The 26,824-nt window shown below is 39.2% G+C and overlaps 2 protein-coding genes across 2 annotated transcripts in view; one reads left to right on the top strand and one right to left on the bottom strand.

Annotated features, from left to right (window-relative positions):
* SCRN1 (secernin 1) overlaps positions 1-17,061 on the top strand; it is a 32,669-nt gene extending 15,608 nt beyond the window's left edge. Inside the window, exons 3-9 of the mRNA XM_003207159.4 lie at positions 1,486-1,667; positions 5,686-5,888; positions 9,069-9,263; positions 10,910-11,075; positions 14,713-14,893; positions 16,327-16,486; positions 16,754-17,061. Of these exons, the coding sequence (XP_003207207.1) occupies positions 1,486-1,667; positions 5,686-5,888; positions 9,069-9,263; positions 10,910-11,075; positions 14,713-14,893; positions 16,327-16,485 (1,086 nt within the window). The 3' untranslated portion in view covers position 16,486; positions 16,754-17,061. The remainder of the gene's footprint in view (positions 1-1,485; positions 1,668-5,685; positions 5,889-9,068; positions 9,264-10,909; positions 11,076-14,712; positions 14,894-16,326; positions 16,487-16,753) is intronic.
* Positions 17,062-19,065: 2,004 nt separating this feature from the next.
* Positions 19,066-26,330, bottom strand: LOC100539921 (WAS/WASL-interacting protein family member 3). The gene is made up of 6 exons (XM_031554049.1): positions 26,319-26,330; positions 26,045-26,234; positions 23,979-24,704; positions 22,866-23,012; positions 22,116-22,217; positions 19,066-21,663 (listed from the first exon to the last, which is right to left on the bottom strand). The coding sequence occupies exons 1-6, from the start codon at positions 26,328-26,330 to the stop codon at positions 21,623-21,625; spliced, it is 1,218 nt and encodes a 405-aa protein (XP_031409909.1). The 3' UTR covers positions 19,066-21,622.
* Positions 26,331-26,824: the final 494 nt, after the last annotated feature.

Raw genomic sequence — 26,824 nt, 5'->3', positions numbered from 1 at the left:
TTCTGAAGAATGGAAGTGTTTCCCTCTCTTTTGAAGCATATGTCCTTCGTGTAAATCATTGTTTTACCTATATTTTTCCCTGTTTGCATAGAATTTCAAGAGTTTGTGTTTACACATAATTCCCAATGAAGGGAGCAAGCTGATTGCTGGTGTCTTTGTGTGGTCATAGAGGGCTCTAAAAATGTCATCTCTGATTTAAAAAAACAAAAACAGAAACAAAACATCTGTATCTGTTGAACATTTTAATTGCATGCTACATTATTACCATAAAATTATTGTTCAAGATGGGAAGCTGAGGATCACGCTTTGTAATACTTAGAGTAGAAAGACAAGTCAGGAAAAAGAAAAAAAAAAAGCTTATAATTGCTAGTCTTAGATTTCCCAGGCTTAGTTTTTAATGTAGACACGTTATGTATTTTGAAGAGAAGCAACTTTGAGTTCACAAATCTTTTCTATTTATCCTGTTATGTCTGAACAAATATTCCTGCAAAATTGTGCAGATTACTTCCATCAGGGAAGGTGTTGCACTAGGAATGCTAGACATTAAGAGCTGTCTCATAAATATGACAATTTCAGTTTCCTCAGCAAAAAAAATCTGTGGCCCTTGAGGAACTTGGTGTGACCTCAGAAATAAAATGTAAAGCCCATTTCTTTGGTTTGTCCAAGTCAATGATCTAAAGATGGATCAAGCTTTCTTCCATGCTGCCTGGGAAAACAGGGCTTGTTTTTATATTCCAAAACAAGAGAAAAAGTCTATATGAAAGATAATGAATGATTTCTTTCTTTCTTTGCAGTGTCAATGACTTCTGTGAGCCTTCCTTTGCATCTTTGACTTGTCAGAATGTATCCATAGAACTCAGATTACAGTAAACCATTTAAAATAGCTGAAACATCAATTTTAAGCAAAAACAATGTCTGTGCTTTTCTTTCTGTGGCTGTTTTTCCACTGAACACTTTCAAGTCTTGACTTTTCTTTCTATCAGCAGACTTAGACTTGGTGCAGGGAAAGCACTAAGGAAGAGAGGGAAACTTTCCAATGTGCTTTGTCCAATTACTGTTATTACACCATTTACATAAAATACAGGAGATGGTTTTTAAGTGAGATGAGAGATTGTTTTGGTGTTGTTACACAGAAAACATGAACTGTACTGTTAACTCTGAGAAACAGACCACCTAATTCTGCTTTCTACCGCTTCTAGCACTTGAATTCTGCAAGACAAACTGAAGCCTTCAGCTGTTGAAATAGATGTCTTCTCCCAGTCTTCTGTAGTATCAAGACATAAAGGTTCAAACCTAACAAATATTGTTTTAAAAAAATTCCCCAGCTCATACTCAAGAGGTAGACTTTTTTTTTTCCACGATGTGTATCTTGTCTCTACATTAAATCTTGTGCAAAAGATTGAAGTCTATGTTAGAGTCAGAAGATTAAATCCAGTGCTTGCTGCTGTTCTACATTTTCTCTTCTTATTTTCTCTGCCAATGCAGTGCACGTATATTGAGATTGAGCAGGTGCCAAAGACTCATGCTGTTGTGCTGAGCAGGCCATCCTGGCTATGGGGAGCAGAAATGGGAGCCAATGAGCATGGAGTCTGTATAGCTAATGAAGCTGTCGTGACCAGAGAACCAGCTTCTGAATCTGAAGCCTTGCTTGGAATGGATCTTGTCAGGTGGGTGGCTTGCTGAGCTGTGAACATCCTTTTAAAGGCCAAACATTGATGATCAGAATGGGTAAATGGGTAATGGCTTTAGTGGTGTTGGTGTTAGAAGATTTTAAAACAAAAGGCACCAGATGCTTTAAGGCACTTGGAATCTGAAGTTGGCTACTGTCTATGTGCTGTGTGTGCATAATATGAGTTCTCTAAACCTACCTTGTCTACCTACTGTAGAGTCTGGCAGTGACTATTCCATTACATTGTTAGTTAGGAACTTCTAATTTGTAGCATCAGATTGCTGATGCACCCTTCATTCTCCACTGCTTTAGAAAAGCTTACTCTGACCTAAAAAGCTTATCCTGGGCTTGTAGCCAACTGTAGGCATAAACAAACTGCTATGCTTCAGCCCATGCATTCCAACACAAACCATTGCCCTTTTTTTAAATTCTGGCAAACAAAACTCCATGGAAGTCTGTTCATTGAAGGCTGTCTGCCTGAAACACTTGTGCTGCACTGTGTGTCTCAGTCTGCATGCTGATGCTACAAAGAAGAGAATTTAAAGAAGAGTTACATGGAGGAAGAAAGCTGAAAATGAAAGGACAAGAGAATATGGTGCAAATCCATCACAAAGAAAGGAGCACGAATATTCAATTTAATTATAAGATAACACAGGACAACTGCTAGTTATGTAAGCAAATCAATTTCAGATCCAGTGATCCTGCTGAAATTTTTCCTAGGACCCCTAATGAGCAGGATGAACCAATTTCAAGAGCATGCTGATTTTACTTGATCTAGTGAAAGATGGGAGAGATTCTGGATAACTGGAAAAGGTTAAATGTTGTGGTATAACTATAAGTGTTGACAAGAGCTGTGGGTATAGACCAACATAACTCAAGGGAGAAAAGGCAATTAAATATCATGGAGATGACAAATGTTCAGTACTGACTGTTAGTCATGAAAAATCCTGTCAAACACTTCTAGTTTGCCCCTGTAATGTGTTAACAAATTTTAATGCTGAAGAGTAGAAAATAGATACTTTGACTTTTGCAAGGTCATTAAAACCTTGGAAGGTATTCTCATAAGTAAGCTGGGAATCCTAGTCACATGAAATTGCTGTTAGACGTATAGCTGCCTGAGACTGTAAATGTTCTGACCCTAATGTCTCTGCAGAAATGCAGTATTGGGTTCCAGCTATCACAGTCAAGAATAGTGTGAGCGAGCTGGAGGGGAGACAATGAAAATGGGAAATATAATCTAGAGAATCTGATCAATGGGAAGTTCATGAGGGAATTGGTGTTACTTTCCTTTGGTACTTTTTCTAATTCCAGTGTTACTGAAGGAATCTACAGAGAAGTTGTACATAGGAGGGCTAGTGAGTTTGATTGCATTAAGGGAGATAAAATAGACTGGGGAGCTTTTCTAAGAAACTGTAGGGCAAGCTTTTATCAAGATGAGGGATGTGGTAGGTGATTTTCCAAGGTCCACCTTTATTTTAACCCTCCTACTATCATGCTCCAATTTTAATAAACCGTTGCTTTAAGTGCACAGTTGTTTTTGTTGTTTGAGGTTATTGCATTCTCAAAGTACTGTTTAACTGATGAAGTATGTATGTTATCCAGTAGCTCTAGGTTTATCCACACTAAAATATTAGGAAGTACCAAAATATGGAGAAATGACACAGCCTACCAGTGGTCATCACCTGGAGATGTTACTCTCCCTCTGTTCCTTCTTATCTGCAGAGGAAATTGTTTGTAGCTGTAAGGCAGACAGCATTTGAGGCAAAGAGAAGTAGGGATTTTGCAGACTACCATCTGTCTTTTGTTGCAGCCAGAGTGGTTCTTTCTTACTGCAAAGACTTGGTTGCTAGCATTAAGCTTAACTGTTTTGGATGATCTCATAGAATAAAGAGAGCCATCAAGTGCAAAATCAATCATGTAGGCTGCAATGAAGCAGCTGGCACCAGCTCTTGGTACCCATCTGCAGAAATGGTTATCTCTGTCACTCAGGATTTATTGGAATGAAAATTAGAGGAGGAATTTTAAGCTCAATTAAGAAATGCACGTCTGCTAGTCCTCTCCCCTGCCCTCCCCTCTCAATGAAAACCCTATTGGATAACTGTGAAGTTGCACTTCATGAAGTTCTTAGCTTGTTTAGTGCATGGCTGCTGATACAATGGCCAAAAAAATGTTTCCTCACGTATGGCAGTATAGTGGGTTTAAGACACGTCTGCAGATTTTTATCTTGATAGTATATCACAGAGCAGCAGATGAGAACATAAGAATGATTCTTAAGAAGGGATGGAGTTTGTGCAGTTGACCTGGGGGCCTATCCCCATCCCAGTTTTATCTAAGTGAAAAACATAATGGTAGTTTTGACAGATGGAAATATTGGGAGAAAATTGATTCCAGCATAACTTCTGAAGAGATAGAATAAATGAGAATAGAAATTGAAAAGCTTAAGATAATTTTTGGCAATCTTGTGGTTTTTCAGAATAGCACTGAGGCAGTAGGCTGTACTAAGTCGCAGAAAATTTCTTAATGGATAATTCAAGCTGTCCAATCTCAGTGCAAAATTGCTTTAAGCTTTTCTCACAGAGTCCCTTAACAAGTGCTCTGAAATGTATTAGTGGGAAGGTTATGCTAAGATATGCTAGAATCAGCCAGCAAGTTGATGCCAAGATAAGTGGCAAGACCTACACTTTTGTAGAGATGTGTGGTTGCTGTGTTGTTTTTTTGTTTTTTTTATTTTCCCTGTCCCTTGCAACTGACAAATAGGAGCACACAAACAAAAGCAGAGCCTAAGCCTTAGTAAAGTGGAAGTAAATGTAATATTGAAGCTATTTGCCATACAGTAATCTAAGAGAGACTTCTGTAGCCTGAATCTCTGCTGGAGTTTTCAAAGAGAAAGCTAGACTAACCATCTCAGAGAGAAAATTGCAGGAAGAAGTAAAAAGTATAGTGTGATGTTGTGTCTCTTGCCAGGTTTTGATCTAATTATAATCTAATGCTTTTGATCATAAGATGAGGAGAGGAGTCACTGGGTGACTATATGGCCATCAAAGTAGTAGTTATCAATCCATTAATTTACGTGGACCAAAGAAAGTTTGTGGAGTTGTTCTTAGAAACTTAGTAAGACATGCTTTTGGGCTGTCTTTTAGTAGATGATGTATATAGTGTATGCTGAGATTGGTGTTTCCGTATTATTCTGAAATAGTGACAGCACGAGAGAGGAAAAGAATGAAGGAGTAATATAAATGCATAGAGACTGAAAATGGAGGCAACAATGCAAAATGAGTTTCAGCTAATACGAGGAACAAAATGAGAGGGATGTAAATATGAAGTCAAAGGATGATAGGGGAGGAATTGTCACTTTTAAAGCTAGTATCTAAAATTTTAGTCGGTTCTCCTTTGTCACTAAGTAAATGCTGCTGAGAGAGATGAAATTGTTGCTTTCAATAACTCAGACTAAAACAAGGCTAACAGTGGACTATGCACAAATTCCTCTGTCCTGTGTGCAATAAACATCAAGGATAACATACGCTTAGCTTCCACGGCCAATTAAAAATCTGTGCATTCAGGAAGAGAGGTTGCAGGCAGCTGGTAAAACTGATTACAATCTCTTATGTCCTGTAATAATCTTTTCTAATTTTCCACTGTTTTGTACAGAGCAAACTTGTATATAGCTGTTACTTTAAAAAGGCCATTTAAAATTATTCTTCATTACATTCTGTCTGAGTAGGAAATATTGAAAGGTTATAGTGCTTACAGTGCAGCCAAGGTCGTTGGTTGGTGGTTTGAATTCTTTGGCCAGCTCTGATACTGAAAATAAAGAAAGCAGAGTAGAAAATAAAAGCTTGAAACAATATGTATTTCATCTTATAGTTCTAGTAACTCATTGAAGTGAGAGCTCTTACACCAGGCAGACTTGGCACTTCTGTGTTTTAATACAAGATCAGTGCTGCTGTTCAAAATGAATAACTTAGACATCTCACTGTTATATATCTGCTTGAAAATGTTTTGCTCTTTTCATACAGACTTGGCCTAGAAAGAGGTTCAACAGCCAAGGAAGCATTGGATGTAATAGTTGCTTTGTTGGAAGAGCATGGGCAAGGAGGAAATTACTATGAAGATGCAAGTTCATGCCACGCTTTCCAAAGTGCATTTTTGATTGTGGACAGAAATGAAGCCTGGGTACTGGAGACATCTGGAAAGTACTGGGCAGCTGAAAAAATCACAGGTCAGTTCATCACTTACAGCAAGCCTAGTTCATAATAAATGTTTTATTATTGTTTTGGAATTGTTTTGGAAGAATTGTCTTAAAGTACCTGAGTTTAAGTAACTAATTTATGCACGTGTTCGATTAAACCATCAGTTTTAATCTTTTTATATATATATATTTCTATTACTTTCAGCTTTTAAGCATTGATTTACATTGGTTAGTGTAACAGCATTTTCTGTCAGGTTGGAGAATACGTCACCTGTATACAAAAGCTATATAATCATTATGTTTACACTTTTATGTTTGATAAGTGTTGTGCTTTCCCAGATTTATTTACTGCTTGGAATGTGTCAAGAATCTTTTCATTGTAGTTAATGTAGAAATTATTACTTACTAATCCGAAATATTAAGAAGCTAGGATAAGCATTAATAGCTTTGAGAAAAGGGCTTATGTGTAGGTGGTTGTCTTAATTTCAGCTGGGACAGAATTGTTTTCCTCAGTGTTTGGTATGATGCTATGTTTTGGTTCTCAGAGAAAAACAATGTTGATAACACACTGATGTTTATAGTTGCTGCTAAGGAGCATTGTACAGAGCCAAGGCCATTCACAGTGAAGGGCCCAAGGAACTGGGATTGAACAGAATTAGGATAGCTGACTTAAATTGACTGAAGGGATATTCCATACCATATGACATCATGCAGAAGGAGTTTTGAAGGGGAATTGGGCTCTCTTCCACCTCTCAAGGTCTAACTGGGCAATGGTTGGCAGGTGATGAGCAATTCTTTGTGCATCACTTGTTACGTACGTTTTTATATATATATATATATGTCATAATTATTTTCCTTTTTCTTTTCTCTATCTTAGCAAATAGTTTTATCTCAGCCCATAAGTTCTACTTTGCTTTTTTGACTATCTCCCCCATTCCATTGGGAGGGGGGAGAATGAGTGAATGGCTGTGTGGTTATGAGCCACCTGCTGGGTTAAAGCACAACAGTGGTAAATTGAATGGTCTGCTTCTGTTTGCTATATATTTATATATATATATTGAATTATATTTAATATATTTAATATATAAATATTCCCATTTCTTACCTAACAGTGCAGGATAAAAGTTCTTGTTTTTGTTTTTTCTTTAATAGATCATTTGTTTTTCTCTGTGTGTGAAGCCAGAGCTTCCAAAGTGACTTCTAAATTTCATTAACTTTGTGGCTGCACTTACTTAAAACTTTGTAGAATATATGTGCTGCCTTAATATACTAAGATTGTCTAAGGCATATATTTTTGAGATCTGGTTTATCATTTTCAGTATTGAAGGGGTTTTTATTTTTGTAAGAGAAGAACTTTATAAAAATTACACACACATTTGAACGAACTAAAAAAATTTCTAGGGTTTGAAATGACAACTGTCTTCTATTGACCTACCTGGCTGCTGTTTGAAGTGCTTCTCACTTAACCTTTTTAGCTACATCAGCAGTATATAACCTTCGTGTGCTACTTCCCAGCAAGTAAACTGTTGACTTCATCTGCAGCTTGTATCTTTTTGAAGTGAGACTGCAATCCTGTTCCCATTTTTACTAGCACATTTCTCTTCCAGAGGTCCTTGTGAGCAGCAGATTAAATTGACTAGTTTCCATCTCCTTCCTGTAGCCTGCTGAGGCTGACAGGATGAAGGGATGGCTGCTGGCTATTGAAGAACTGTTATTTCATACGTGGTTCGGGAGGTTCTTTTCTGCAGCCATATTTATGCCTTGAAAAATGCTGTTATGCTGTTATGCTGTTAAAACAGGGAAAATGTGTCATTTCTCAGCAGTGGGAAGGAATTTTTTTTTCCTGACTCTTCTCAGAATTATTCTTTCCTAATTGCTATAGTTCTGTAAAGCTTATAGCACATGTTTGTCAAGCAACTTTTTGACAGTAATTTAAGGATAAACATTTTAAAATTCATCCTGTTGCTATTCTTCAGTCTGAATAGATAAATTAACCTGCATGATAAACTTGTCCCCCTCGAGGGGATCAAAACCATGAAATGCTATTTCACATCAGTTACTAAGTGTAATAATTAAAGAGTTTTTAATGAGTAGCTTGGCTAGCTTGATGTGAACTCAAACGTTTTTATCACAGAAGTCAAGACAGTTCTCTGAAAGGCATGCTGCTTGAAAGCATGAACACACTGTCAGAGAGCAAGTACAAATCAGAGTTGAATGGCAGTAACTTTCTCAGACTTATGCACTTAACTTTCCACTGTAGTTCTTCCTGATTGTTTCAACAGAACATATGTGACGTTAGAAAGGCGAGCTTACTTTTGTGAAAGGCAGTATTAATTAATAACTTTTAGAAATACTGCTTTGGTTTCTGTTTAAGAAAAAGTTTGTGCCAAATTCCAGAATCTGATTTATTTTATTTTACAGATTTGCTTTATCAGCTTTTCCTTTGGCTTCCTATGCACTTACTTTATCCTCTCTGAGGCATATCTGCAGCTGACACCATTTGTTAGTCATGCTGTAGATATACGGGTATGAGCACTGCAGTATTTCTGAGGAAAGCACTTAAGAAAAAAAATAACAAACACTTTAATATTCTTTGAAGATTGTTTATGCTGCCATTTTATTTCATGGCGTTTTAAAATTTAAGATTAAAAATGAACTCTTTAACTTAAGCCTATCTTTTGCTGCTTACAATAAAAATATTTTTCAATTGGGAAGCTTAAAGCAATCAATTAAAATATTTTCCAAATTGTATTTTCAGTTTTAAGGTAGGAGACAAAGAGCATTTATTAATCTAAATGAAGCTTGACTGACATATATTTTTGAATCACATTAGACCTCAAGTCTTGTTGCAGCTGTCTCATTGGACAGAAAATAAAGCTGGTATCTTCTCAATGTTTAGCTATGCCTTGTGGCATTTGGAGACATCTTCTACTTTATGATCATGTATGTGAAGTACAGAGGGACTGTGAAACTGCTGTCTGACTGAACAGCACTATTAATTACGCGGCAGTGTAAATATCTACATAGGACAGAGAGAATTGAGCTTTGCCACCTGCAGTGAATGGTAACTGTATGTGCAATTATGCAGTCATATTAAACGTACATCCTGATTGATGCTTTCATTTGTTTCCTAATTGCAATTACTTTGTCCTTCTAGCAACTCCCACAGAACTGTATTAATACTCTTGTAATATGTGGCTCTTTCTGTAGAGGGGGTGAAATGCATTTGCAATCAGCTTTCACTAACTACAAAAATCGATGCTGAGCATCCTGAACTAAGGGATTACGTGAGAAGTCAAGGCTGGTGGAATGGAGACACAGACTTCAATTTTTCTGAAGTGTTTTCTCTTGGTGATGGCCATTTAGCCTGCTGTTCTGGCAGGGAGAGCTTGGAAAAGCAAAGTGGTAAGTGTGAACTGGGTTTGGGTTTTTTTGTTTTTGTTTTTTTTTTTTTTTTTATTTTTTTTTTTTTTGCTTTATTATTACTAGGTCTTAGGTATTTGCATATACAGCAGGATTTTTTTCACTACTGCTTACTTCCCATCATCTGCCAGAGCTGCAGGTGACTGAAAATGATACCTCTGTATGTAAATCATGTAGAAAGGAAGACCAGAACTGAAGGCTATTCTTAAACTTGCCTCAGTTTAGAATGAAGTCCTTAGTGTACCTCACAATTTTGTTTTAAGAGAGGGTTGAAATTATAAAATAGCTTGCTTTGCTCTTGTTCTACTGTGCATGATGTGCTTTGATGCAAATACAGTGGCCTTGTTTTATTTTTTTAAATACTGTATTTATAGTGTTAAGTAGTCTCTTGTATGAAAGTTTGATCTCAAGGAATGCTGTGTTTCGAAATATTTAGGATTTTGGGGTAGGAATTCAGAACATAGTTTAAGGAAGATAAACACTATTTAATTGTGAACTGAAGTCCCTTTTCCACTGTTGAGTGGAATTAAGCTGCCAGGACAGACAATGTGCCAATTGCCTTCAGTCAAATAAAGAATTTATTTCCAGACTGAAATTAATGACTGTAGCTGGCCAAAGTAGCTAGAATATGATCAGCCTGTAGCAGTGCATAGCTGACAGGTATTTGCTCTTTAATGTATGAAAAATGGTACAAATCATCTTTTTATGAAGATTCCTTTAGTAAAGATGTGAGTTTACTATATTGTTAGCATTTTCATATATTGACAAATGTCAAGAATTGTGTAGAATAGAGATGAAATGCTTATTGCAGTGGAGGTTCCTGCTAACATTATAGAATTACTTGAAGCATAGTTTGTGTGTGAGAGGTAGATAAAACAAGTGTGAAGGACCATAGGTGAAAGGTCTTAATAAACCCAGATAATAGTTCTGAGGATCTGGATGGACAGATGGCTATAGCTGCAAATCTTGCAGTCCTACTGGGCTATCCATGTCTCCTTGTGCATTGAAGCATTCACAAACGTAAGGGTGAGGTTTGGGAAGTTGCTGTATAAAGAAGCCCTGCTTGGTTCTAGTGCAAGATAACATGGAGGTGCCATGGGTAAAAAGCTGTGATAAGGCATGTGCAGGAAATAACATGAGAATAGGAGTTTCTTGCAGGTATGGATAAAAATCTCTGTGTCTAGGCTAGACCTAATGAATGCAAGATGATTGTTCCAAATTTTGACTGAGAACTGATGGAAATTGATAAGAAGTTGAAGATTAGGATGTTACTATTCTGTCTGAACTTGGATAGAGGTAGCTTCTTAAAGGAAAATTAGGTGTTTCATGCAAGTAATCTTTTCACAGTGATTGCTGAAGCAGTATTACAGACAGGATAGCCTTCCTGAAAAAAACCTTTTATATGAGATTTCTCCCTACATAGTAATTGTAATGCCTAATTAATGCTTCCTGCTGTTCTCTTTTACTGATAAGTAAGCTCATTCTGGTTTTACACTGTTAAACTGTTAACTGGGATTTGGCCGTACCCAGTGTCACTGGACAAACTAAGTCAAACCCCATTCAGACTAAAATCCTTCCCTGGGGCCCAAGCCACTGAACACTCAGGAATTTTTTTTCCCCTCATATAGGTGGTGTTTCTGCACAAACTATGATTGATGTCCTGCGTGACAAGGATAGTGGTGTCTGTGTGGACTCTGAATCTTTCCTTACTACAGCTAGCATAGTGTCTGCTCTGCCTCAGGACCCTAGTTTTCCCTGTATTCATTACTTCACTGGCACGCCAGACCCATCAAGGTAAGCTACAGCACTGGGGGTCCTCTGGATGCAGAGTAGATGATGGTTTGGAAGATATTAAAGAAGCTTTGTTTTCAGAATTGGAATTGAATAGAGAACTGTCTGTCTTCCATCCTGTCCTGTGGTTTTGTTTTTTTTTTTTCCAGAGACATTTTTAGCCAATAAGATTTCCAGAATGGAAAGCTGAGTGAAACCATAGGGTTGTTCTGAACACTACCAGAACCCAAAATTACAGTGACACAAAGTCAGCTTTCAAAATAATTGTCAATCCCTAGTAGCTACTAGGATGGTACACTTTATTGTGCTTCCTTTCATGAGAAAGCCGGTGCAGAATTATTTCCTTCACTTACAGAATAGGTGAGATGTGTGCTGCCTTCTCTGTACTAGCAGAGCTTCCATTGACTGGAACATTTCCTGCTGCTGAAGGGGCTCTTTCCTGTCTTCCCTATCGGAGGTTGGAAGAGGAAGGGATGTAATGAGAGGAGCACCAGGTCAAGAGATAACAGAGAGGCTAATAACGCAACTTCCAGGCTAGGCAGGCAGGATCGGAAAGATATCGCACTGTTACATCTCAGCTTGGACTGCACACAACTGGGACCAACGAATGCTCTCTGGGGACACAGATTTTTTTTTGTGGAGGATGTTGAAAGATGAGCTATTATTATTATAACTATATAACTATTGTAACTGTAACTATTAACAGAGTCTGTAGGGGACCCTTCAATTTTAAAGCCTTCCTTGTCAAGATGAAGAGAAACATCCCTATACCAGACTGCAGCACAATACTTCTTTCTCTGGCTGTTCTTTCTGTTTCAAAAGAAATTATTTATGAATAGACCTGTGGATTATTTCACATTGAAAGATTTCTAGGATGGGAGGAGGGAAGAAGTAGTAAGGATTTATGGATAGCAGCTATTAGGAACCACGAGCAGCCTTCTGAGAAGGCAGAATTGCAGTGAATTAATTCCTCTCAAACACCGTGCCCATCACCACTATATTCTCATTCTGGTTTCTGGTCAGATTTTGGGATATACTGATAAGACTTTTCTGAACATAGAATAAAAAGAAATTTTGAGTAGACAGTGAAAAATAAAAGGTTTGATGCATTTTACCCAGTTAGTCTGTAGACAACTTCGCATGTGAATTGATATTTCAGCTTGTTTAGTGGGCTGTCTTTGGTCATCAGAAAGGGATATGCAGTGCAAGCAAGGCCTTTTAGAATATTCATTATTAAATAGGTCCAATAAAAGAAGGTTTTTTTTTTCCTCAAGGTATTGATGAGCATCTAAATTACTTTATGTTTGTAGTTTATAAAGCAATTAGTTTTTCTAGACTTCAAGGTGTTTCGTTCTTAAAGTGAAATGAAAAAAACCTGGGCAGTAATTCTGAGTTAGAACTACTTGGTTATTTTCTGGTTAATTAATTGTACTTAACTTTTCTTCTTTTGTCAGTTTTGTCAGCTTGAAGGCAGTAATACACGTAGAAAGAAAATAATAATGAAAGCTTAGTGTGCAAATAAACTCAAGCACAAGAAACAGATATCTAAGTACAGAATGCTCTTGGATTAATGTGACACTTTAATTAGCCATTTTTGACAGGCTCCTGTTAGAGGGAGGAGATGGATGTCCTTGGAAAACCTTTAGTTTCTATCTGAACTACAGACCAGCCAGTTAGGTCTCTGTGAAAAGGGTGTATTTGTGCCATCAGGTTAAAAACTGAAAATTTCATTATCTGAAAACTAGACAGCACTTTGTTAACAGCTGTTTTTCAAGTTACTTTTTGGTCGCTAGGCTGTAAGTGCACCATAGTTACAGTGCTGTTTAGGAATGTTACTGTTTAAAAACGCAATGCAAATCTTCACAAACACTTTCTAATGAATACACTGCATGATGTTTGTGTATTTATAGTATATGCAAAAGCTTCAAGAGCACGTTCTAACCAGAAATACGATCAGTAGTCAGTCATGTACAGTCTTACAGTCCTGTGCTACTGAACTACATCTCGTTGCAAGTTTAAATGGACCCCTGTGTTGAAAGGCTGGGTTTGCAGCGGTTACTAGCCAGCTGGATTCTTGTTGAGACACGAAGTTTGTGGCCATTTATTGCCTCTCTTGAACAGATAGGTACTTTTTTCAGTTTTAAGCCTAACTAATGAAGATGGGAGTTCTCGAGGTACCATTGTATGGCATTAAAAGTAAACAGAACATATACAACACTCCCAAAAAGTTGCTCCCAGATATCTTCCTTGTTGGAGGCTTGATTTCCATTGCTTTAACAGTGTCTTTTCTAGTTGGATGCATCTGAGAATACAAGGGAACTCGTGGGCTAGATCATTAGAGAAATAGTTTATTTATCTTCTGTTATAAACAGAATTCACTTGGGAATCACAGATATTAAGCTGTATCACTTCAGTTATTCGGAGATTGGCCTCTTGCATTGAGGTAAAGAAGCTATAGGGAGAAATGAATGAAAATGCTGTCCTCGAACAGATGATGGTTGTTCCTGTAAGAGTGGTTAAGCATTATGTGCTACCAAGTGCTACAGAAATCATCCACGCCAAAGGCACTTTCCATCCACCTTGCATTTTGCAACGCAGACGCTAAAGTTTAAGAAAATAAGCTTGCTTTCCAAAACTTTTATTTGACTTGATGCAAATTGTTTGGGATTAAAATGAGCAAGGCTTCAAATAGTTTTGGTGAGATTTCTTTCTTTTTTAAAAAATGAGAGTCTGACTGTTTAAAAACAAACGAACGAAAAAACACTTTAGAGGCCTTTCTTGCTTTCATTTATACTCCAGTGCATTAAAAAGTGCATTATTTTAACTGTAGGTATTGAGTCAGGCCTCATGACAGTGATGGATAGAGTTGCAGCAATGAACCTGCTGAGCGTATGCAGGCAGCACTGTCAGCATTTTTGCATGTCTTGCACTTCTCGCAGCTTCTCTGCAGAATGCAGGGTGCTGTTTTGATGTGCATCTAAAGGGAAGGCAGTTTCTCCATGCATGTGAGAATACATTCTCCTCCCAAATTCTCAGGAATTAAGATCCTATTTCTCTTATTTCTCCTCTCCCTGAAGTCAGATCCAAATTAAGTGTTGAAATTGCTTATGATGTGTCACAGTATGGGTAGCCATGTCCTTTTTTTCCCTCCTCACATGAAATTCACCAGTGCTGCTGGTCCTCTGCCAAGTCCTCTGATATTGAACAAGCTGTGTAATTATCCGTGCTACATGTGGACACAAATCACACACACATCTGCATTCGTGTGATTTTAATGGAAATTCTGTCTGTGGGGAGATGAGAGATGGCAGTGTGAACGGAGGAGAAAAAGCTGATGTGAGGCAGAATGCTGAGGTTTTTTTCAACAACTCAATACTACTTTTCTAAAGTAGCAACAGAATTGGTGAGAAGGAGATCAGTGAAAGCTGTAGGTAAACCCAGCGAATGAAGTCTTGCAATAATTGGCAAAATTTGCTTTTTTTAAAGCATGGAGATTTATTTTGCTTCTGAACTGTGCCAACTCTCTAACCTAGTTTGTGGGTGGTGTAGATGAATTATCTGTGCTGTGCCTGGCAACCATTTGAATGATGGACATAAAATCTGTCTGACTGCTGCAAGCAGTAACTCTCATTTCTTTCAGGTCCGTGTTTAAGCCTTTTATTTTTGTTGATGATGTAAAATTAGTACCAAAAGTACAGTCCCCTTCTTTTGGAGATGATGATCCTGCTAAAAAGATACCTCGATTCCAGGAGAAACCCGATCGCAGGCATGAATTGTACAAGGCACACGAACGGGCCCGGTCTCTCCTTGAGAGTGATCAGGTAAGAGCCGTGGGACCTGGTAACTGTTATAATCTTGTATAGGTTTCCTTAAAGCTATCTGTTGATGACTTATTTTGAGTTAGAGCACCATACAAGGTTTATGCTCCACTTTCATCCTTTCTTGAAAACATTCAAGTTTGAATTTAAAATACTAGCTATCTTTGTACTGCATAGTGATGTCTAGGTATATGGAGAGGGGGAAGAGAACAGTGGGATCACCAAGGCCTGCCAGTCATGGTGGTATTGGCATTTCAGGCAGTTTGTGCAAGACCCGCAGTGTCGTGCTGTACTTTCACAGAGGACTTGCTTTTCTGCAGTTTTCCTCAGGTCAGAGTCTTGCTAATATCATTACAGCATTCAAACTTGCTCATTAGGGATTAAGGTGCCTGTGGTAACCTCTGCTAGTACAAACTTTATTTAAATGCAGTTTCGGCTAGATGTGGTTTTAATCCCTTTGAATGGTTCAGTTAAAAGCTGTGGCTTCTGTGGTAACAGTGACTCAATATACTGCTGCTTTCCGTAACATTAATTGAAGTCTGTTCTGTAAGATGCTGATTTAGTGAAGACTTAGAAGCAGTACATTAGTATGTTTTTATTAAAATAAGAAATCCCACAGTGTGGCACCAAAAGTTTCATTAAAAAGAAAATGAACTTTTAGCCACATTCATGGTAAAATAACTGACCACCTGAAAGCTTAAAGCTTAGCTTAGGTGCACTGTTTTTCTGTACAAATGGCAGTATAAATCCTGGAAACCCTCACTCATGCTAAACCACTTTTGTTCCTGGAATTCAATTTTAAAAGCTGCAAGCAAAACAAACAGCATGCTTCTATTAAGTATAAATCAATGAATAAGAGACTTTAAGCAACATCTGGATAAAACAAAATGACACTGTCAGGAGTGAATTTTCTGCCCAGAAACACGTAGAGAAGTAACCCAGAATGATGCAAGCAGCCTCTCCTTCTATCTGTACTCTCACTGCTGTAACGTTATGCATCATTTCAGATCTAGCCATTGTCTTGCAGGTGATGATCTGGGGGGATAAACATACACATACAGTCATCTGTATAATGCTCAGGGTTTCTGGTCTTCTCGTACAGATCTGTTCACTGGTTTTCAGGCATAAGAAGCTGCTTTACATCTTTCTCACACCATATACCTTTTTCCCCGTCCATCTTTCAATTCATCTACCTGCTATGCTTTAAACTTAGCAACTGTTTCTTGGTTATTATTCATAAAATATGAAGTATCCAGCACTGTTTCTTTTAGCCTATGACCATCCAGAAAAAGCTATTAATAGAAATAGTGTATATTTGAAACAGGCTTTCTTATTTTGAAAAGTACTTGAAAAGATCTCTGCAGCAGAAGAGAATGGAAAATACTTGAATGAGCTGGTTTACTGCTTAATTCAGTTTGGTTATTTTATGCTTTTAGGAGAAGGGCCAGAAACTGATGAGCATTATGTTAGACCTCGAAAAGCAAGGCTTAGAAGCAATGGAAGATATCCTCACTCGTACCGAGATTCTGGATCCTGCTGAAGTAGTAGATCTTTTCTATGACTGTGTTGACACAGAACTAAAGTTCTTCAAATGAAGTAAGCAAGCACTTTAATTCTTTAGATACTGGTACCAGCTGTCAGTGAATGTGAAATGTTGGATCCAATTCTGATCATCCTCTTTCACGTGAAGTTGAGTGTTTCAAAATCAGGTCCAAAGCTACCTTTCCACTTCAGTGCATCTAATTGTCTCAAAGTTGACTCTTTGCTCTGTATTGAAGTGCAAGCATTTATATTTATATTTACATTTTTCTCAGTTTCACTGTTGCTTGGAATGGATTTTAAACCAATTTTATCTCGTTTCAGCTACAGTGGCTACTGTTAGCCTTTTCACAGGAAGACTGCAAAGTTCTTCAAGCCTTGAAAGAAAGTCTTCACACTTATGAATTTGCAGGAAAGACATTTCTAGAGAGAAAAAAATGTTACTTGCTAGCTATATCTGGTTAACAAATTGCTTTCCTTTGTCCAATCTTGTGGTGTTCCTGTTTGTGTATGTATATAGTGAAAGGAGAAAATCACTGACTGGTCCGATTACTGTATGCATGCTGGCTAATTTAGTACAGAATGTTTAAAAATGTATGCTGGGCAACAAATTAAAGCAAAGATTAACTTCATCAGGATAACTACCATATTGTCATTGAAAGCAATGTTTGTTTTGTTTTTTTTTTTTCCTCTGCTGCTCAGGTCTAGGCTTGCAGCAAAGCTGTCTTGCATTTTTGTTTTTTTGCTAATTCCTGCAAAGAATAATAGAGTTGAAACCCCAGTTTTGAGGGGGCAGGAAGGTAAGTCCCGTTTCTTGACCTTGTTGTACTAGTCTCATTTTGGCAGATCTAGTTACAGTGACTCAGCATCTCACATTATGCCTGTGCAAATGGTCAGAATTAGGTCCCCCAGGAGAAGTGCTGACTTCACCTGCTACCTTGGTGTTTGTAATGCACCTGGCTAATACCCTAGTGCTGAGTACTGCAGTGCAGCCAGGCTGAATGCTGAAGACATCTGAACACACCTTGTTGACTCTCAAGACAGTTAATAAAATGATGTACTTATATACAAGCTATAAATTTGGAATAGTTTGAGGGAATAGATGCTGAACATTCATCGTAACTATTTTTCCTCCAGGCCTTTGTAATGCTGAACAGTTACTGGTGATGTCAGCGATGAGCATATGTGGCTGATGAATCTGTTAAGTACCAGTGACTTACTGGTGGGTCTGATTAAGCTTAGAAATGGTTGTGTTACACTTCTTTATATGACAGACCTGCTTTTTGTGTATTTCCTTGTGGAAGTCAGATGAGGGGAATACTTTTAAGGATCAAACCAGTAAGCACCGTTTCCCGTATCATATTAAAACAGCTGTTTTAACAGGAGGGATAGACAAGAAGACATTTTTAATAAATGGACATTAGCATTTGGAGATATAATCCTTCACTGTTCAGGGAAGCGACAGTGATGAATTGCAGACTTTTGTATTGAGGAAATGAAAGCTACTTAGAAGGCAGCAGAACCTCAAACTGAAACTAAAATTAGGGAAATTGCAATATTGGCACACTGGCTTGTCAGTTTTTTTTTTTAATGAATTTGTTCCATCAGCCTTGTTACCTTGATATTGTCTTATACAACAAATGAGAATTGGAAAAGAAAACATTGGACTTCCCTATATAGAACGTAAACATGAAAATGTTTTCTCTTAGGGCCTACCTAATCACTTTCCTATTCACACTGTATTCCTCTGAGAGGCTCTGCCATAGGAACAGCTCTACATGGATAGATCTTTCTCCTTTATTTCAGCTCCTGTGCCTTGGTATTATAAAAATGGATAAAGGGGAATGAAGAAATAGCCAAGTAAGCCTAAAATTTAACTTCTCTTTTCCTGGCCAGAATAGTGACAGCAAGAAGCACACTTCATTCCATTCATTGCACTGGATGAAGATGATATAACAGTGTACTTTTCCTAACTGCTGACAACTCAGGTAAATGGATTTCCCATGAAATCCACATTGGAATGAAAGGCTGCTTTGAATGAAAATAACCCTATCAAAATAGACTTAACGTTCACCAACTGAACTTTGAAGCTGCTTCTACAGCTGTTGCTTGCAGAGCACTGTGTTCTGAAAGGAAAAGTTGGAAATTGGTGAAGAAGGGGAGACCAGCGATAAAATGCTTGTCCCAGTTAGAGGGCAGAGAGGCAAGACAGTGTTTCTACTAAAAAATGTGATACATATTTGCCCTTTTGAAAGATTACACATCTGCAATTATCTTGTGGGAAACTATGTATTCTTGCAAATTGTTTTTATGACAGAACTCATCATTTTGAGCACAGTGATCTAGGCAGTGTTTGTAATAGCTGAAGCAAAAGGAAGATATGTAGTGAATTACAAACAAACAAACAAACGTCTACAGTAATGTGCTTGGTTACTTAGAGAAAACCAGAGCAGCTCCAAGGCTTGGACCTTCCAGTGGTCCTGAGCACAGTTGTGGCTTAGGACAGTGCAAGGGCATAGTGGTGCTGGCCTGAGTCATTCTATGTATCCAAGTGCTAGGAATTACTGAAGCTTTAATAGATCTTGAACAACGAGGATTTAATATGTATTAAATAACACTGCACCACCACTTAAAAATATGTGCAGGCTTTTTAGTTTAATTTCTATAAGATGTTTCTTTTGAAAACACTGCTAATCTTAATAAAAACAGGAATAACATTGGTCTTCCATTAGATATTTTCTGGCATGTGGTCTGAGCTATATATAGCTTTCAAATATTTATGAAGATACTTATTGCAGAGTTGTACACAAGTTCCAAAACGTGAAAATCAGCAGTACATCAACCTTTAATAATAATAATAGAGCAAAATATTCTTTAATACAGTATTAAACTTCTTTTCCAGTTGTTTGAGAAGCAGTGCTGACCCCTGCTTATTACTACATTCATGCATACTTATTAGTAACTGTAATACTGGTAACAGAAAGCATTGGTCAAAGCATTGCTGATTCTTTTTCTTTTGACATGAAGAACAAGGTATCGTAAGACTAATGATGCTTCTTTGGAGTCCCACAGGCAAGATGTTTAAATGCTTCTTACCCTTACAGCACCTGCACACGGTAAGCATGCATGTATGGATGGATGAGGTGCTGCGAGATGTTGTTTAGTAGCTTTGAGTAGTAATGGTGAGAGGAGGACAGTTGGACTAGATGATCTTGTAAGTCCTTTCCAACCTTGTGATTCTATGATTCTATGAATAGGAGTCATAGCATAACTGAGCTGTTACAAGAACCAACAAGAGCAGAGATATCTAAGGGTGTAGTTACCTGTCTCTTCTAAATACCATCTTCCAAAGGAATGGCCATGGGGAAGAATCTCCACCTACCATTTATAATATTTTTTAACAGCTGCAGGTGTAAAATGTGGTATTTCTGGAAATAAATAATAAAATAACCGTAAATAACATGGCCGTTAAATGGGAATAGCAGGAGACTATGACCTCTCTGGGAAGCCTGTTCTACTACTGTCACCCCAGAAGTAGTTCTTTCTCATATTCACATGGAAATTCCTTTATTCTACTGTGTGCTTGCTGCCCCTTGTCCCATCACTGGACATCAGCAAAAAGAGCCTGACCCCATCCTCTTGACACCTGCTTTTTAGATATTTATAAGCATTGATAAGATCCCCTCTCAGTCTTCTTTCTCTAGGCTGTGAATAGTCCCAGCTCTCTGACTTTTCTAACAAGGGAGATACTCTAAGCCTCTCATCATCTTTGCAGTCCTCCCCTGGACTCTCTCCCAGAAGTTCCCTGTCTTTCTTGAACTGAGGAGCCTGGAACTGGACACAGTACTCCAGATGTGGCTTCACCTGGGCAGAGTAGAGGGGGAGAAGAACCTCTCTCAGCCTGTTGGCCACACTCTTTTTAATATATCCCAGGATACCACTGACCACCTGGGCCACACGGCACACTATGGCACATGGCCAACCTGTTGTCTACCAGAAAAGGTAGGTCTTTCTCTGTAGAGCTCCTTTCCAGCAGCTTAGCCTCTAACCTGTACTGATGCGTGCGGTTATTTCTCCTCAGGTGTAGGACTCTTCACTTTCCCTTGTTGAACCTCATCAGATTCCCCTCTGCCCAACTCCAGCCTCTTCAGGTATCACTGAATGGCAGCACAGCCTTCTGGTGTGTCAGTCATTCCTCCCAGTGTCACATCATTAGTAACCTTTCTGAGGGTGCACTCTATCCCTTCATCCAGCTCATTAATGAAGATGTTGGACAAGACCTGGGGAACACCACCAGTTAAAGGCCTCCAACTAGACTCTGTGCTGCTGATAACAACTCTCTGACCAGCCAGTCTGCTGGTTCTCAGTTTACCTCAGTGTCCAATCTTCTATCCCACACTTCCTAAGCTTAACTCTGGGAATGCTATGTGAGGCAGAGTCAAAAGCCTTGCTGAAGTCAAGGGAGACAATATCCACTGCTCTCCCCTCATATACCCACTCAGCCATAACATCATAGAAGGCTACCAGGTTTGTCAAGCTTGATTTCCCCTCGGTGAATCCATGTTGACTACTCCTGATAAAAGATAGAAGACTGCTAGAAGAGATAAATGGCTTCTCCCCCGATCTCCTTTCTCTTCATGCTTGATGAGGATTATTATGGACCTTTCTGTTCTTGAAAGTGCCATTCTGTTGCAATCTGAACACAAGTAGAATGTAAGAAGTGAAAAAGCATACAAAAAGACTAAACATGTCATGTTAGCTTCTGATAGCTCATGGAAAAAGTGTCTGATTAATAACTGAAGGATTACTAAAATATTTAAAAATGAAGATGGAAGAGGAAAAATGAACTACAGGCACATCATGCAAAAAGTGTTCTTTGAGGTAACATATCAGCTTGATAAGAATTGTTTGAACTCTACAAAGATTTTAAATTTTATGCTTCTTCATTTAAAAAATATCCACATATATACAATATTTAAAAGCCTATGCTAACACTTTTGTGGTGTGTATGCCACAAAGTACTTCCGAAAGTATCATTTACATCTCTCTTCCAGCTTATAAAAATATTAGCATTGCAGCACTTGTGATCCAAATGTAATTTCTATCGCTGTAATGGGGACCCTTCAGTTTCGTGTATTATCTTGATGTTCTCCATTTTTTAATACCAGTCCAGAAAGCATCAGGTGATTCTTCTCATCTCACGTGTGTTCTTAATGGTGGATTTTTAGAGGGATCTGTAAATACATAGGACAGGTTAATTCAGAGGAGATAGATACATACTTTGGGAATGCATTTTGGATGTAGTTCTACAGCAGTTTAAACAACCTAAGTTGTGTTTATCACCTACTGTTAAACAGATACATATTGGTCTGTAGGCCTTCCGATGCCAAAAGTGTTCTATACAGATGATGATTTAGATAGACTTAATTTCTATTTGCTCCACAAATGAAAAAGTCTGAAGAATGCAAACTGCACATCTAGCCACATAATTTTATTTTTTTGCTACTAAGTCTTTACAGTAAATTATATCTTTGGTCTCTATTACCACTGTAACAAATCTCAGTCCTATCGTCCTATGCTTACAGCCCAGCTTTTCACAGTACAGCTGGTTTCTGTTCATTATTTTCTCTCACCCTATTTAATGCTATTGGATAACTATATGACATTCCCATGTTTACACACTTACCTCTAGCTATCTTGCTGGGATATATTTTCTGAAATGGCTTGAATTCATCAGGTGGGGGGAAATCCTCCACAGAATGGAAAGTAAATTTAGATTCAAAGTCATCTAGGAAGTTTCAGGGAAACAAGCATTAGTTACTGTTAGAGATTAAAAAAAAAATAATAATAAATTGCCACTATTAATTTCAAATGCAGACTGGTTTCCCCTGGAATACATAGTGGCTTACTCCAAATAAGAAGTCTTGAGCCAATTTGTGAGCCAGACAAATTTTCTGGCTTAATTGCAAGCACTGCTAGTAACTGAAGTTAAGCTTCTGGCTGCCTTTGCAGTTTTCTGCACTGATGATGTTGTGGTAACAGATGTATTCCTCTGTGGTTTTCAAGCAACTTAGCAAGAATAAATGGCCAATTCATCAGACCACAGAAGTAGCGTTTAGCAGGCTTTGCTGCATAGGATTGAAGCTACAAAATGTCTGTGAACTGTTTCAAATAATAATAATGTAAGCACAGTACAGCAAATTCTCATAATCTCAAATAATATTGAAGGTAGTTCCTGAGTTTGTCTATTGAATTGTTCAAAACCTCTGTGGGGAAAAAAAAACCCTTCATTTTCTCTTGGCAAAAAACAAATATTCTATTGGTCTAGTTGTACTACTGCACTGTTACGAGAAAGACGTGAATGAGTTTTTGAAGTCTGAGACACAAAGGCTTTTGTACTAAAGTCTTCAACTAAAGCTAATTTAGATGACGTTACCAATAATATTCATATTTCCATTTTTGAGTGGTGGATAGGGGTCATGAACTGTTGCCCAGGCTGAGACTCCAGATTTGCTTGTGAGTTCAGTCGTTGGTGACCTGGCTGGTGGCTGTGGAGGAATAGCAAGCTTCCCAGCACCAGCTCCTGAAAAAGAGGAAGCAGACCAGCATATAAAGATCATCACGAATTAATGACACTGACTGTAAGCTCTGCACAGAACTGGAGAGAGTTATAAAAAGGAGTGCAATATCTAGGACAAACATATCCACCTGTTGTAGGTGACTTCATACATCTTCTGGACAGACTGTGTAAGAGAGAGGGATCCTGAGGCCTCCAAGTTAGCCACTAGATAACCAAAATGGAAACCTCAGAAGTTGAATGACCACAAGAAAAGCATCTCTATAAAATGATGGCTCATCACACAATTCCAGGCAGCATTTATCACTGTCACAAAGCAGCTGATCTACTGTATTCAGAGCCTTTCCCATGGCTGTCAGAGGGAACCAGTAAGCTTGCTCTTGACATGTGGCTGCTGAGATACAGAGTACAGAACATTCTCTTCAAACGTTCTCTATTAAATAGCTGTCTCCATTTCACAAGTCCACACAGATCTAGACTCATTTTTTATTATCCTCATTATATCATGTCTGAAAAAAGTTCCTCCTATCATCTGCTCAGGGAAAATTAGCCAATATCTCCACTACCCAAGTACTCAGAGGAGCCTCATGCTCTACTTACCTTTGTTGAAAAGTAGAGGACCGCATCCATATTTACCTTTACACATCTGTGGTGCAGCTACACTGTATTTATTCTATTATCTCCTGTAAAGTTTCCCAATATAGCTCCAGTCTGCACAATTACATCAGACGAGGGATGTTAAAAGCAGTCTGGAATGTAACTGCACATGAGGCAGCTGTTACTGTCAGAAGAGCCTGAGATCCGGTAAGCTCATTACACACTGTACTAATTACATTCCTCCCACATTATGGACTTCATCCTGCTGCTATGTATACTGTATTTGCACCCCTGTGAGCTCTTCAGCCATCAGTGCCACTTCCCTGCTGGCCAAAAGAGGTAGAAAACTTTATTTCAAACAAACACTACTCTCACCTGGGCCTCGGCCTGGTCTCTTCTTCCTGGTCTCCACCACTGCTGCTGGCTGAGGAAGGGGTGGGGTGGGAGGGAGAGGGAGCGACTGAATATTACTGGGTTTATGCAGATGCGACAGCAAGTGGGGAGACTTGGGGGGCAGTGGTGGGGGCACGTCACCACCACTCACAGCACTGCTGATGGCTGGGGAGGGTGGGAAGGAGAGCCTGTTCGAGGCTGGGGGAAATGCGGGGAGTGGAGGAGGAGCTGGCGGCGGTGGTGTGGGAGGTGGATAATCCCTTGCTTCTGATGGAGAGGAAGCAGCAGTGGAGAAATCGGTCGTCCTGGCTGGAAATCCACAGGGGGGTAAGGGAGGAGGAGGAGGAGGCAGGTGCGAAGCACCTATTGGTAACTTTGTGGGCTTGTCGGCCTGTGGAGGGAGCGGGGGCAGAGGAACAGAGTTGGGGGATCCCCCCATGGTAGGCCTTTCTGCCGGAGGAGGAAGAGGTGGAGGAGGAGGGAAGGTGAGGGAAGGTTTGCTGGCAGCTGGAGGCGGTGGAGGAGGTGCAGGCAGGCTGGGCCGTGCGGTGCCAGCCCGGGAGGTGCTGGGAGGCTCTGGTGGGACAGCTGGCCAGGGGCTGTCGGGTGGGTTTGAGGGGCTACTGCCTGCCTTTGCAGTGCTGTTCGGTTGGGCTGCGGCCTTGGGAGCCGCTGCCCGGACTCCAGGAAGCTGCCCAGGCTTCCCTCCTGAAAAAAAGAGAGATCACACCTTACATACTGGTATTTTGTCCCGTCTCATCGGACAAAACAGCACAAAAAACACTATTCATCTTCCCTCCCCAGTGGTCACTCTGAGTGATTAAATGAATCCACTCAAAACGCCTCATATCCAACAAGTTGTCCATGGTGCAAGGGACCTGTGAGGTGATGTGCTCCAGAAGACACTACAGATTCTGCTTAGTGAAATGCTGACCTACTGAGAGGCCCTGCTCCCCTCTCTGTTCCTCAGCTTCTGCAACACAAAGCACTTGAAGGAGAAGGTGTTTTTCTGTGGTGGCAGGTAGTCCTCCATAGGGACACATCTGCCTGGTGCAGCCAGCTGGCGGTGAATGGTCCATAAGTTTGGGGGCATCGAGGGTTGGAGTGAAAGGCCCCAGAGAACACAAGCAGATTGATGCACATCCACCTGCATCCTTAAGTACTTGCTTATGATTAAAAAATTCACACAAATGTTACATAAATCTCGAATCTTCTGGATTTTTAAAACTGGTGCCTCAAAGGCTTTCCAGAAGACGCAGGTTCAAATGTTTTCTTTTCAACAGCAAACGCCCAAAGACACTTGACCTTACATTATTTGCCTAAGTACATGTCCAGATTTCTCAGAAAGCAAGATATCAAAAAGGTATCTCATTCTATATTCTGAGAAGTGTGGTCCTAGTTTAAGAATAACTCAAAGTAGCTACTGTAGCTTTATGAGAAAGCCCTGTCACAAGCTGTGCTGAGCAACTTGAGCTTGTCTTCCAGAAAAAAAAACACAGAACAGCTGCAGGTAGAGTCAAGTGCTGTCTTTCCTTGCAAATGCCTGCTCCTATGTCCTGTCCATGCAGGCACCAGATACCCAGCAGCACCAGAGGTCACTGCTGCCACTCTAAAGGGCTGAAAAGAGACAAAAGCAGCAATAGGGCTCCCACTCATCCCTTGCTCCTGTCCTTTGAAGCATCAGTTACCTTCTTTCCTTCTTTTTCAGGTCAGTAAATTACCTTGCTGGATCAGAACTGTCCTTTATAAAACCCGGATGGCATAAGTCTTAAAATTAAATTCTAAAGTAACATACAAACCTGTAACATAGAAATACACAGTAATAGAGGGAAGGAAGTCTGACTTTTTTTTTTGGCCATTTCTGCTGAAGGTGATAAACAGAGTATTGAAATCTGAGGTTATCTGAGGCACAGTTGCGAGTTTACATTAATAAGCTAGTGTAAAAATATACCCACGTAAAATTCTGCAGTCTACTGAATCTATTTCTTATCCAATGTACTAGAATTGCAGTTCCCCCAGCTGCTCTTCTGTGCAAATGAAGTCCTCACCTGGCATGTCTCTCTGGCCTGCTGGTCTGAGAACGGGAAAGCCGCCAGCAAATAAGCCTCCCAGGGGCTGCTGAGAGCCACTCTTATTAATGGCTGGGCTAACTCCATCTCTGTTACTTCCTTTGGGTTCTGTTATAGGAAGAAAAGAAAAAGCATGACAGAAAGCAATTTCATCAATGCTCTCAGGCTGCTAAGACTGAGCAGCAATAAACACAGTCAAGACCAGACTTCTTCCTCATTCAATTGGCTCAGTAAGGACAGTTACTGTTAATACAGTAATGACCATTCTTCTGACCAGTATCTTGAAGCATTGCGCCCTCTGGTGCTTTTTAATCTCACGTTAATGATGGCACCAGCAAAAAGTTGTTTTAACTACATACAAAGATCTTCAGATCACAGATATTTATGTAATCCTTGCTGGAGGTTCTCCAACAGACTTGTCAGGAGCAACTTAGGATTTGGCTGATCAAGCACATCAAGTTCTTCATAACCTCACTTCTGTTTCTTGCCTCTTCCACACACTATTCCCAAGATACTTTCTTCTAGCACTATCACACTAAGATAGACAAGAAACTACTAATAAATAAAACAACAACAACAGGGTTCCACCATTAGCAAGATGCCTGAGAAAGGGTTCAAGTGAGAACAAACACTAAAATGAAAAGGCTCTGGCAACTGCTGTAACTTGTTAACAGTCTTTTCTCTGATTGTGTTTTCAGCTAAAAGAGGTTAAGAAGTAAGCATTCCTGTTCCAAAGGAATTAAGTTTATCCAGATTTTT

Source organism: Meleagris gallopavo, chromosome 6, assembly GCF_000146605.3.
Source record: "Meleagris gallopavo isolate NT-WF06-2002-E0010 breed Aviagen turkey brand Nicholas breeding stock chromosome 6, Turkey_5.1, whole genome shotgun sequence".
Classification (NCBI taxonomy): Eukaryota; Metazoa; Chordata; class Aves; order Galliformes; family Phasianidae; genus Meleagris; species Meleagris gallopavo.
This window is presented reverse-complemented; position numbering and strand designations above follow the sequence as displayed.